At 38.3% G+C, this 13,636-nt stretch overlaps 1 protein-coding gene across 3 annotated transcripts; it reads right to left on the reverse strand.

Moving 5' to 3' along the window:
* Positions 1-4,475: 4,475 nt before the first annotated feature.
* Positions 4,476-12,694, reverse strand: LOC122986190 (glucoside xylosyltransferase 1-like). 3 transcript variants are annotated; one of them, XM_044357322.1, is made up of 9 exons: positions 12,593-12,694; positions 12,330-12,472; positions 11,647-11,739; positions 10,710-10,893; positions 10,224-10,355; positions 9,888-10,139; positions 8,966-9,089; positions 8,633-8,805; positions 4,476-5,698 (listed from the first exon to the last, which is right to left on the reverse strand). In XM_044357322.1, the coding sequence occupies exons 2-9, from the start codon at positions 12,374-12,376 to the stop codon at positions 5,546-5,548; spliced, it is 1,158 nt and encodes a 385-aa protein (XP_044213257.1). In that variant the 5' UTR covers positions 12,377-12,472; positions 12,593-12,694; the 3' UTR covers positions 4,476-5,545. The 3 variants fall into 3 exon arrangements, with proteins under 3 accessions (XP_044213257.1, XP_044213255.1, XP_044213256.1); XM_044357320.1 differs by having other exon boundaries at positions 12,330-12,690; XM_044357321.1 differs by lacking the exon at positions 11,647-11,739 and having other exon boundaries at positions 12,330-12,688.
* Positions 12,695-13,636: the final 942 nt, after the last annotated feature.

A 13,636-nucleotide genomic window follows, 5' to 3' on the forward strand; every position in this document is an offset into this window, starting at 1 on the left:
CATAAATTGATTAAATTGAACTTCATTATATGACATGATTTCCATATCTGACTATAGGTACTGAACTAGCAATTTCATTTTATTTGCATATGCATATTTCTCATCTTGTTCTGCTTACAGTGGCAAATTCATTTCTCCGCATGATACCGACGGATCCATGCATAGCTAATGTTCAACGGTAAATTACATTAATTGTTTTAAACCCTGACATATCAGCACTATTATACCTGTCTCAGCAGTGCAGGCAAATGTACTATTGATCAAAATGTTCACTAGTTAAATGATATCCTTCTGCAGCAAGGAAAGGTAGAGAGCAGAGAGATGGATTGGTTGCGCAGGGGGAAACTGATTTTCTACCTGGTTCATTCAGCTGTGATAAACTTCTTACTTTCCTCTCAGCACCACTCTGGTTTGTCACTTTGTTCAGTTTATCAAACTGACAAGATACATGATGATCAGTCAGGATTGTGTCTTGACTAACTGGAGTCACATGCTCACTGAGAAGTGCTGTCTTGCAAAATTAACAGACTGAGGACAAAGCATTCCTTAGAAGTGCCCTTGAAACTTATATGTTGTCATGGCATGTGTTGAGTAATACGTTTTATGTATAGAAGCCTTAACAGTCCTTTAATTTAATCTTAATTATCCCTCAAAACAAACAAAACTGTATGAAGCCTTCCTTAAACTCTACATGATATTGATATTCAATAAAAGGACTTTGCTCCTATTTTGTAAACACAGAGAATCATCACCCAACTCCATAACTCTACAGGACTTTTAAGCCTTGTTTAGCTCATTCTTTTGGGTGTATGGCAAGCACAGTAACTAAAGTAAAAGTTCAGCAAGAATGATCTTTTCTCTTATGTTTGAGCTTTACTCCTCGATGGGTGAATTTCTACTCTAATCTTTTCTGTCACCTTTGCTTTCTCATGTTGTCAAAGTCCATGTTGTCAAACCATATCTGACCGATGACCTTTCTGCCCATAATCCTTGAGCCAACCAGTCATTGGATTCTGTTCAACAAATATAATTGCCATCCTGCCATCCTGTCTTTCACACCAACTCTTGCACAACCTAGCACTTCCAAATCACCACAGTTACCTTTGGGGTGTTCTGGGAGATTCAGCTGAGAGGTTTGGCCTTTCTGCTGCTGGCTTTACTCCACCACCAGTGTCTTGACTGACCTATCATAGGCTTAATTAAGATGCTTCACACATATTTTGGTAGATAAAAGATAGAGTTAAATTAAAACTGACTTGACTTGATTATAATTATCATATGGAACAGGGACACCTTGTAGAATATAAATACAAATCTGAAGTCCTTGAGCTATCTGTTTCATTTCCATAATTCTATAAGTAGAAAACTACAATGAACAAATGGTGTGTTTTTGTTATTGTGTGTTGTTTTTGACAAAATATTAAAAATTTAAAAGTTAAATTTAGTTTGGAAAAAAACATCACTTCATAGCTTAAAAGCATTGTATGCAACATTGTTGTGTTATTTTTCCACTACACCACATTCCTAATACAAAATGAAAGTAAAGTAATGTAATGCTCCTAATGTCATATTTCTGTTATGGCAGGGGGGATGGGAGCAGAAAAATTCTGAATTTTGGTTAAGGTATGACAGATTTAAATCATAAAACACAATGGGTCAGTTTCACAGACAAGGTTTAAGCCTAGTCCCAGACTAAAATGTCTGTTTGAGCTGTCTTAACTCAAAGCGACCTATCTATGTCACATCTAAGCACAGACTTATCTTAAAATAGTTGTAGATTTAGCTGGTGAGGGCGGACTAGAGTCAGTCTTGGACTTAATTGAAGTTTAAATGAATCCCTCAAAGAGGCAGGTTTAACTTCTGCATAGTACTCTTTTTGAGGGAGCATGGACTATTTGGAATACCTAAATAAAGATCAACATGCACTACAGAGGCCAATCAGATGAGTGCTTGTGGATAGGAGTAATCCATTAAATTACTTTGATGAAATAACTTTTGGAGACCGCTTTCGTATGTACAAAGAAAATGCATTGGAGATAATATCTTTGCTTGAGCCTAGACTTTCTTCTCTCTCTCAAAGAGGAAGGCCTTTACCCAGTTCTCTCCAAGTTCTGATCACTTTGAGGTTTTTGGCATCTGAAATCTTTTCATCATGAAACTGGTGATTTGTGTGGTGCCAGTAAAGTAACTGTGTGTAGAATAGTTCACAAAGTCTGCAGGGACATTTGTGAACTGAGGAGTCTTTACATCAAGTTTCTGGTCAAGCCAACTATTAAGTACAATTCTATGAATATGGGAACTTGCCAGGAGTGATTGGCTGTATAGATGGATGTCGTGTTCCTATCAAGTGTCCATCAACTCCTGATGCTGAGGTGTACAGGAACCATAAGAACTAGTTTTCCATCAATGTTCAGGGTGAATACACTCCTAATTTAGAGTTTTAAAGGTGCAACTCACTATTCAAGGATTTTGTTCAATTCTTTATTGTGTGCTCAGTTTCAGCATGAGCTGCTCAGGAGCTCGAGCCGCGCCACTCTTGTGGGCTGTGTGGCTGTTCAAACCTGTTAACAGGGGCGCTGAAATGAAATGAAATAAATTACAGCCTTAGACGATAAAAACTAAATTGCTCATATGTACATATTTTATGAGCACCATTAGACCAACAGCATGCGCTCATACTTAACCTAATGAGGCTTAACCCAGGTGTTCTCATTTAGGTTTACTTACCTTACTCCAGGACTCCATAGTTTCTGACTAACTAAGCCAAATTTAAGCCACGATCATGAAAGCTACTTAGGTACTCCTAGGTTAACTAATACACATTAAGGCCTAATCCTGGTTTAACCTAAGCTCTGTCTGTGAAGCCTAATATGTTACATATTCATCTCTCCCTCTTTTTTCACAGGTAAGTTACAAAAGACTAGCAGTGCAATATTTTGTATGTAGTCAACTTGCTCTTTACATTGTTATAAAGTTTATGAGTGTGCATCATTTTTGTGAGTATGCATAATTTATACATCTGGGTGTAATGTACTGTGAAAAACAGATAATGCTATCTTGAAACTCTAAATGTCCTTTTTACATAACTGCTATTGACGTGAGCTCCATACTTTCCTAAGATAAAGAGGATGTTGATGACTTTAAACTGCCTAATATTGCATAATACTTACTTTGTGACCCTTTTTACTCTGTGTTGGGCCATTTGCCTCCGACTGTTTTAATTTATGCCTGTGTCTTAAATTGCTATTGAACATCACGGAGGCCAAGTGGTGCAAGCAATAACATGAATAATCCATTGGCAGTTCCTGTTAGACTGAAAGAGAATGAGATAATCACCATTATACTCAGTGGGAGTGTAACCAGGCAGGAGCAGCATTAGCCTTTCCCTCTAAAAACTGAATATGCTTTGCACATTGAAGTTGTACACATCTGTCTTATTAAAGGTCAAGCTTGACGGTATTCAATAATATCAGTTAGCATTTTTATGCAAACATATAATCACTTCATGTGAGACATGAAGTGACCTTGTGTTTTTTTGGTGTAGAGCTTTTTTTGAAACCAGCAGCGAACAGCAAACCACATTTTGAACTTTAAGTATCATCTTCTCTGATAAAAATATGAACTACTGCCAATTTATAAAGCTTCTTGATAGCCTGTAGCATATCACCTACCCCTATTAAGAGTAATATGCCCTAAGGTTTGGAATAATCTACCATTTTGACTATAGCCTCTGCCAATGAAATAAACTAAATCCAAAACTTGATTATTGCTCAGTAGGTTACAATGCAATACAACCATTGTAGCACTGCTTTAAAATGCTACCAGAGCTTCAGATGTAACTTATAAAACTTCCCAAAGGCTCATTCTTTCTTCAAATACAGGAAATGTTTCCCCCACTCACTGCATACTTTACAATTCCTGGACAAAAAAAAGAGGATATATCTAACAGCTTCTTAACATAGAGACCATTTTAAATTCATCACACGGACCTATTGCCTACTCCAGGCACGTCCGTCAATCTGCCTGTGAAATGAAGAGCCAGAGGCTACTGACCCAGACACATCAGCTTCTTTTTGGTCATCTAACAACACTTTCTGAAGTCTTCACACTCACACATTGATTTCTTACTATCAGCTTGCTGCTGCTTTCTAGTACATGGCTCCTGTTCTCTTTTTTGTGTGGAGTGTGTGGGCAACAAATACAGTTTATGCACAGCAGTTCTGATGGCTGATGCAAAAGACTTAATAAGAAAACTTAAAAGAAAAAGAAAGATTAAATTAAAAGTTTTAGGAATTTCAATTAGAAATAAAAATAATTCTCATTACACCAGAGACATAACATGTACCTCATTATAAACATAATTTGTTGTAATTCCTTGATTTAAAGGTAATATTTTAGCAGCTCAAAGCACTGTACATTTTCATTTAACCTTATCACAAATATAGGTATTTTAGATATAGTACATAGTCACAGGCCCCATTAGAAATGCTTTAATCATCTGAAAATGTTCAAAATTTACAAAATATTTGTTTATAGTTCACTTGATATACATTTGAATGCTTATGCTGGCTTCTTCGTAAAACATGAATCTCACATATGATTTTAGATTATTACAATCCTTGTTTTTATAAATCAATAGTGCAAATTTTTGCTTAATCTGTCTGGAAGTAAATGTCTTGACACTAGCTAGCTTGAGTGGAAAATAAAGGCTCTATATAAAATTGTTCCAGTTATAGGAAAACCTGTTCATAGTGGTAACATTGTGAATGAAATGACTATAAAACTACTTCACTGTACATTAAACAACTGTCTGAAAACAACTTACCAGAATATGAAAACATTAGTCATGGTAACGGTAGACATCAAAAGTGCTTCCTGTCACAGATGTCCATCTATAATAAATACTGATATTTTGATATTTAATAAGTTCAAAGTATTCTTAATGAGCACTTGTCATGTTAAATAAAAAAAAAAGAGGAACATTCTTGTTTAGCTAACAAGTACCTTATAAACAACCCTTTTTCATGATATACTGCAGTGACAAAAACACCAAGACAAAGCCTGTATGTATGTAAAATTATATTAAAACAACTCTAATAAAATACTCTTGATAAGAATAACGTATTTAAGGACCCTGCTGATTTTTTTTGCTTTCCTGAAGACCTTGGACAACTATATAAAGTGATTGTAGGTTCTCTCTAGAAAACAACAAACATTGCAACCTGATTGTCTGGAATACAGCGAGTATCCTGCTTATAAGCTATAAAATTAAAAATCTCTGCAGGGTAAAGTGGACTAAATGCATTTTCCACCATGGTGACACAGCATTTGTGTGTTCCTTGGACAGATATGTACCAACATTGGCTTCATTTGAAAAAAAATAAGAAAATGAAATCCTTCCCCATTTCGACACAGTCTTGATATGCAGCTGTAAACAGATGAACATAGTCCGTTTGTGGAGTGTCTTGAATCAAAGCCTCTTTTTCCAGAGAGGCATTAGATAATAATCATGGAAATGTAATACAGTGGCGTCTGATCATCCTCTCTATGTGACATCCTGTTGAGCCGACATGATGCTCTGCTTTAACATCTTTGTAAACAGGTGGCTGGCCCTTCCACAGTAGGTATGTGTGGTGGTCCGCAGCAACGCCTCCAGTGGCTGAAGCAGTGAGGTCTCCATGTTCTCGCCAAACGGGTACTGTGATGAAAAGAAAAATATGCAGGCGTCACATAGCTGATTTCAGACATTTAACAATGAAGATCAGATTTTATTACAATGTCGTACATCCACGGTAATGGGTCTCTCTGGTGGCTGCATCTACTTCAATTTGTGCTGTAATCCTGCTCCTGACACTACTCAAAAAAAACCACTCAAAACAAAATTAAACAGAGATTTGTTTTTTTTTCCACCTGTTGCTTCCTATTATGGCACAATAAAAACTGCATTCATATCGCATAAATTTAGTGCCACATTTGTCACTGTCAGTTCAACACAATAACATTTCGCATTTGATTCATATCTGTCAATTCAGAGTGTGTTTGGATTATGAATATCAATTACCACAGCTATTCAAGAATGGGCTCAGTAAGCCGTGACAGCACTGCTGAAAACTACAGCTGCAGTGTTCAAGATATGCATCTTTATTGTATGCTTATATGCCACCAAATAAACAGCAGAAAGATGAAACCTTCCAGCTCCACCGCAAGTTAATATTAGCAGGCAAGGCTTTCATCATGTACAGTATGTAAATAAAGACGCAGACCTTTTGTTTTTATAGTGAGGTGCACCGTTCTTTTACTGCTCTCTTGTAAATAAATAAGAAATCACTATTTTACAGCATTTCATTTGACTCCAGTTTGGCCAAGCATTAGGTTACTCAAAGCACACTTTCTTTATTACCTTTCATATACTGCAGCTGGCAATAAAGCACTATTAACAGCCTCCTATCGATTTTTATGTGGATGCTGCTGGTGCGTTGTCCACACAGCCATCATGATGTCTCAAACTAGCATCAGCACTAAAAATTTTACAACTCTTCTGTGGGCTTGGCTGGGTAATGGTGGTGCCCTTTATTGCAAGCTCCTCTGCTGGCTAGGAGAGCCTGCCTTGGGAGACGGACTGGCTAAGAAGCTCTTGGTGAGGTGGAAATGAGAGTTTCTGCCAGAATTGCATGCTCTGGGCTGCAAGGATGCTGTCCTCGAAGGACTGAGTGGGAACAAACTGGGAGGGGGCTCGGGGAGTTGGAACAATAGGGAGCACTGATATAAGCTTCAACAAAATATAGCTTATAACAACAAAGCTGAAATGCTCTTCAGTTATACCGGTCTCTATTCTAATAAGCTACCTGAAGAATACATAAAAGGACACTACAAAGCCTTGTATCTTATACTAATCTACTTCATACACATATTATGTTTACCCGAGACAAATCACAGCTTTCCTCCACCTCCTAAAAATCAGGTGGAGTCTGGTATGTGCTGTCTTGGATGCTGTGTGCGTGTTTGTGCTGTCGGAGAGACTGATGGAGGCATGAGGGCCGAGTGCTCCATAATGAAGCCTGCTCGTTTACTTAATGGCTGAGAACATTGCCCGCACTGATAGTGGCCAGGCTGGGCCCTGTGGCGGTAATGGATGGAGACCAGCTAATGAAGCTTCCCTTACTCCCCCGATTGCTGCCTGCATGTTGACTGCTGTGCTGAAATCAACAAGAGCAGATCGAAGGCGAGCCTCCAGCGCGGCGGTGAGAGAGCTCTCCAGCTGACCCGCTGCATCACTGATGACGGACGTGTAGTGGACAGTAAAGATCTGAAAGGTTGGAACTTGTATAAAGTAAATTTGACAGATGTCATACTTTTAAAAATCCAAGTTCTGTCTTTATTTTCAAGTGCCAGCCATGCGCTGGTAGCGCTCTGTGGGGTTTCATACCAATTTAAGGATGCTACAATTCGGAAATAGTTTAGATTTTACAGAAGGTGTCAAGATAAAACCAGACCTAACCAGCTGTTCCAACCAAGTGAAACCAGGCATACACAAGCCCAAGAGGAGGATATTAAAAGATAAGGCTCTATTATTTTCAACAAATCCCATGAAAAGACCAAAACCATCAATTACTTACAGACAAAAAACAAAAAAAAAAAACCCATATATATTCATGACCTGTTTTTAAAGATTTTATGTCTTCACCAAGAACGAGTGGTCGAGTGCTGCAGACAGGATGTCAGGAAGTATTGAGAGATGGACTGACACATTGTTGGTTTCGGTCGTTTCATGGGATTTGTGGACAATAATAAAAACTGCCTTATCCCTTAAGTAAGCATGTATGTATCATTTTAAGTGTATCTTTGTTGTATTGTAAAGCATCCATCTTTAGTAGTAAACATGGACAGAATAAGCCTAACAACCCTGATTTAAGATATTTATTTTTGTCACCTGATTCCTGGTCATGGTGATATTCACTGTGTTAAAAGATAATTTAAAGTTGGGCCCCTAATAATCTTAGTAAAATTCAGACCTGTTTTGACTTGGTCCATTCGACACTCTAGAATTAGTAACGAGGATACAGAAATATTAGAATGAATGCCTCAAATTATAAACGGTGCCTTAAATCTACAACAACTTCCATGAAATTAAACCTCACAGTTGACACCATCCCAAGCAACCATTCCACTGGTCGAAGCCGGGTGGGGCTGATTTGTCTGCTTTGGGAGAGCTAAGATAGGATGACGGAAATGTTTAACGGGCTATTGATTAAGCACTGGTGGACGGATGCATGCATAAGAGAAAAGCAATGGCCTGGAGTGCCTATTGATAATGTAATGACTAGTAAATGTTTTCCAAATAGTCTGGTCCACTTACACAACTTCCCTTTAAAGAAAAAGAGGCAAAGGTAAAGACTGTCTATAAAAACTACAGTAAACCATTACTATTCTTTCCTCCTGTTGCAGAAGCTTGCATAAAATTTTACAGTCAGCTGTGTCTAGAATACCTAACTAAAACTTTTGCAAGAAAAAATATACTAAATGCCATCTAGAAACCACTTGCAAGACAAGCCGTTTGGTAACAAATCAGCTCCCTTAAGTGTAAACAGGTTTTTATTTTACTGTGGGAGCTCAGAGTTGAGCCTGTCTCTACCTTCTGGATGGCTTCGTAGACAGATCGAAATGCTGGCTGCTTGTCATCGTGGTAAACTCCCCTGTTTCCATGGAGAATGAAGACACCTTCTTGGTCAGCCTGGTGACAGTTGCTGCCATAAATACAGTGGTCTGGACGGTAGTTCCACTGGCAAGGGAACACATATAGGCTCTCTGTAACACAGCGAGAGTGGATCAGTTTAATAAGAACCCATTAGACACGTTGTTCACTTATTTGATGGTAAACGTTTTAAAGAAGAAATGTATTCAGTGAAGTCTTGTTAGTGTGTGACATCCATGACTAAAATGATGATGTGCATGTAGTTACACAAACCTGGGTTTTGGTGAAATATGATATTAAGAAGGTCCTGGTCCCCCCAGGTGATATTGAGTTTATACTTCTGTAGAAGGGGCATCAGAATTTCCTCCCACTTAAGTGCAACTGTTGTCATGTCATTCTTGAAGGACAAAACACAGCAATCAGAGAGCATTCATATCATTTTGCATCAGGAAACCATAAACCCGCAATTCTGGAAAATGAATCCCTTTCAATCTTCATGTCAACACTTCACATCAACTCAAAGAAACGGTTTTGTTTGTCAAACAAGTGTGCTCATTCTGAGAGTTTACACGAAAGTACATGAGTGACCTCAACTGGTCAATTGTGGTAGTGCAGCTGTTCCTGGGGTGCCCCTCAATACTGTCTAAACTATTTTCCAATGTCAAATGTTCACACATCTCTAGATGTTTCAATCATTAATTGAATGTAAAAAATGTTGATGTTTAATATGACTGGATAATATGACATATTACTTCACCGATAGACAGATTATTCCTCACTACAAATATCAAAAGATGTTAACTGACACAACCTACCACATTAAATTTATAGTTATGTTTACATCAACAAAGCCATACTTATCACCATACTCATGGACTTGGGAAAATTTCAGACCTGGAGATAATAAACTTAATTTTAAATTTTAGATTTTAATTTAAACTTTTACATTTTAGATGTTTCACACCTTAATAATCCTTGCCTTCATAAGCAAGTACTTATTCATATTCTGTATTTTAATGTCATGACGGCCATCATTAAGGACTACATTAAATTGGTGTAAATCGTTCCAACTTTACATATATCGTGACAGGTTGAAGTACAAAATATTTGACACATAGCAACAGGTGTCAGTGGTTAACATACAGCAAAATAACAACATAAGCCTGTCACAGAAAAGCATTTATCTGCCATTTACCTTAAAGAATTTCTCCCTGAGGCGCGTCATGTTCATGAGCATGACCCCTGAGTTGATGCCAGTCTTGCCAAAGTAAGGGTGGCGGGCAAAACGATTATACCAGCCGATACGTGGCTCCTCATGCTCTGGAGCCATGGCAGCTAAGTGGCTCGCATTGAACTGAGTAAGGAGGGCCCAGATGTCCTCTACTGGCTGCAGAAAAAGGATATCTGTGTCCACGTAGAGTAAAGAATCCACCTCCTTTAGGATCAGCTGCAAATAAGACAGCAGAATCTTTATGAGGACAAATGTATCACTGCTACAAGCCATATGTGTGGAAGATGACTCTAGACCTACTGGCAGGAAGAGCCTCTGAGAGGCACAAGGTTTGAAGAGCTTCTTCCACTCTTTTGCATTCTCCCTGGGAAAAGTGATGGGGTAGATGGTAAAGTTAAACTTGCTCTGGACCGTCCTTGGCCAGGAGTACAGCTTTAAGAGAAGATGAAGACAAAGAAAATTGTGCTTCAACAATATCCACATGTAATCAATAGACTCAAATGTTGAATCATTATGGTATAATTTGTTGTCCTTCATGAATGATGCATCTTATCATCTTAACTGTGTAACCAAAGCTAATGGAAAGAGTTTATGGGTTTTATGCATGCATACAGACTGGCAGTTGGTCAATCATGCCCACAGTTAGCCTGTGCAAAAATACTGCAATGCCTTCTGTGCACAGATTGTACTACTACTATGGGAAACTGTCTGTGACCAATAAATACACATTTAAATCAAAGTTAAAATATGCAGTGTTGTTGGGGAGGACAATGGGTGAACACTTACAGAATTTCTGAAGCTGTCATGTAGATCATCCTCTGCAAAGATGTAAAAGTTCAGAGGCTTTTTGCTGAACAGAACAGCAGACTTCAACATGGTGAGAGTCTCCTCTAGCCTGGGGCCACAAGCCACCACAGCCAGGTGACTCCCCTCATCACTACGTTTCTTGACTGCAGAGCCTGACCTCTCTCTAAGAGCCAAAACAAAATTAAATTAATCATTAATTAACCCCCCCGGCTTTTATTCTTACAACAGCATGGATACACTGACAAGTGCAGGAGAGCACAAAGTAATGAAGATATCAGCAGGCAGGCTCAGCTGACTGGTACTCAGCCCTGTAGGGTTGGAACTGTCATTAGGTTTAATGAATGGATGTAGAACTCATACTTTCTGCTGCCTCCGAGCGCTCCCTGTAAACTACTACTTTCAAGTTTGAAAATCATAAATGTACCTTGTCACACATTTAAAGGACCACTCTGCCAATTTTCAATCACATCTCTGCATATATGTCATAGTATGACAAGCCTAGGATAGAACAAGGAGGTGGCAAGACAGACAAAATAATGCCCCAAGATTTCTATTATCATTCTCTGGGATAAGAGATGATGAAAAGTCTGTCAGTGACATATTGGCAAGTGTAATGGTGTATATAAGAATGTCAACATATGACAAGTATACAGAGATTAGTATTTTTTAAGCAATATAGCCTACTCCAAAGTAGTAAATATGTGTTAGCATGTTCAATTTCTGAGAACTGCTTGAATTTATGACTTAGAAACCTCATGAGTAGTCACAAGGCACACTGGGAATGCAGCAACAGGCCCAGCCTTTACACTGAACTGTGGACCTAAGAAAAAGTGAAAGTTGAGAGCAGAAATTTACTACACATTGAAGGCCACTGTATCTTTTTTTTTTTTATAAAGATGCACAAAATCAGTCATACCTAAAAGATGATTCCAATAAGCAGTTCACTCCACAAACATCAGCAGGCAGTCTCCAATATGGATTCCAGTAAGAGACTGACAGTGATTTACACCTGACAGAATAAAAACATGATCTTTTGGAGCCTCAAAGTTGAATTATTATCTCAGACATTAGCACTGTGTGCTTTTGGATTAGATCTTAAATGCCTCTTAGGGTTATCTGGATGTTAAACATGTGGCCGTCCTTTAAACCCAGCCAAAAGCTTATCAGGCACGGAATTAGCGGGCAGTAATGCTAATGGATAATCAATTGTATGAAGGTGATGGATGTCAGATTTAGAGATATAGCATTAGCAAGCTATTTTGAACTCGTAAAGACTGTGGGTGCCAAACAGTGTTGTATAGTCTCGAATAAACCTTGCCAACTATAAATTACTATCATTGTGGTGGCTAGTACATAAACTGTTTCATAAATTATCGCTGTAGTAACGTTATGTGCCGTTAACGTTAGTTAGCTTGTTAGCTGACTGTAGCAAGACACCTGAGGTAAACGTTTCAACACCAACATTATGTTTTAGCTGATTTTAGTCCAACCTACACTAACTTAGTAAATAACAACAGCTAGTGTAACAAGCGCTAACTGCTACAAATGTGTTTACGTGTTAAATTAAATTAGGTGACATGGGTAACGTAACTAAGCTACCTGTCAAGCCCTTCTTCACGGTCTCGACGGCCTGCCAGTCCGGGCATTTTCCTGAGAAGGTTCCCGGTGTCATGACTACGTCTGTCGGATACCTTCTGTTCTCTAAGGTTCCACTCGTCTCGGTCCTCCAAGGTGGAGGCTAGCTGATTGAACACATACAACAGTGAAAAAAAGGTGAAGACCATGCACAGGAGAAATGCATGAAGGTAGCATCGCATTTTGCGTTTCCAGTTTTTATGCGCTAACGGAACATTTTTGTAGACCTTCTGATATATTGACTTGCTAGCTGAGCTATCTCATAAATCAAGTCAGAAGGTAAGCTGAAGAGCACAGTTGGTGTTTACAGTTTCCCGCCCCACCCACTTCTGTTTCACATGTGTTTCATTTGATCCGCCATCTGTCAGTACTGTGTGTACAGTTGACAGATAGGTTTTCGGATTTCTACGCAGGTCACTACCAACAACTCACAGCACGGTGCACAAGTAAATATTTCATTCATAATATATCACACAGGATGGAAACCATACAGTTTATGAAGGGAACACACGACCAAACATTCTGGTAGATAGAAGTGAATGAATCTAAACAGCATTGACCCAAATTCAAGGAAACTAATTGACATGTGGTAGCTCTCTTTCTCTCTGTAATAATCTATACTATACCCAAGTTCTTTTTTATAAAAAGGTGTAAAAAGTTGCAGTTAATTGGTATGAAAAGGCATAGCTACATTTTCATAGAATAATAAAAATTACTGTGTATTATTGTGTTTTACGCTGTTATCAGCAAGTTCTCATCAAACATAAAAGTTTCACTGTATCATTATTATTACTGGTGTGTTAATATGTAAGCAGCATTTTAATGTAGCTGTTGGATTGTTTAATCCATAACAATCCATATTTTGCAAGCTGATCATATGTTTTGTTTGAAAAGTCTTGCTTATGCAAAAACCTGGCAATGTAATGGAGTAGCTGAAAATGGCAATACAGAAATAGAAGTACAAGTACCTAAAAGTTGGACTCGTGCACAGTACTCAAGTAAATGTTCTTAGTTCCACCACTGCTTTTATGACCTTCCCTTTAAAACATCAGAGAGAAAAAAGATTTTCTTCACCTGGAACAAATGTGAAGAGCATGGTGAAGGGTAATATTAACACACAGACACACACACACACAGTGTTCCAAGTCATTCATTGCTCTACACTGGCCTCTTTATGATACAACTGCAACAACACGTCAAAAACCAAAGTGAATCTAATGCTTATTGCCTTTTCCTGCCTTATGGAGTCATACTGTGAAAATAAGTTGCTC

This window comes from Thunnus albacares, chromosome 7 (assembly GCF_914725855.1).
Source record: "Thunnus albacares chromosome 7, fThuAlb1.1, whole genome shotgun sequence".
NCBI classification, from domain to species: Eukaryota; Metazoa; Chordata; class Actinopteri; order Scombriformes; family Scombridae; genus Thunnus; species Thunnus albacares.

Excerpts from the sequence above, each read along its gene's own strand:
- LOC122986190 (XM_044357320.1), bottom strand. The coding sequence starts at position 12,547 with ATGCGATGCTACCTTCATGCATTTCTCCTGTGCATGGTCTTCACCTTT. Across the intron at positions 10,356-10,709 it reads ATGACAGCTTCAGAAATTCT|CTGTACTCCTGGCCAAGGAC; the intron begins GTAAGTGTTCAC and ends CTTCTCTTAAAG. Across the intron at positions 10,140-10,223 it reads CTCAGAGGCTCTTCCTGCCA|CTGATCCTAAAGGAGGTGGA; the intron begins GTAGGTCTAGAG and ends TCTTATTTGCAG.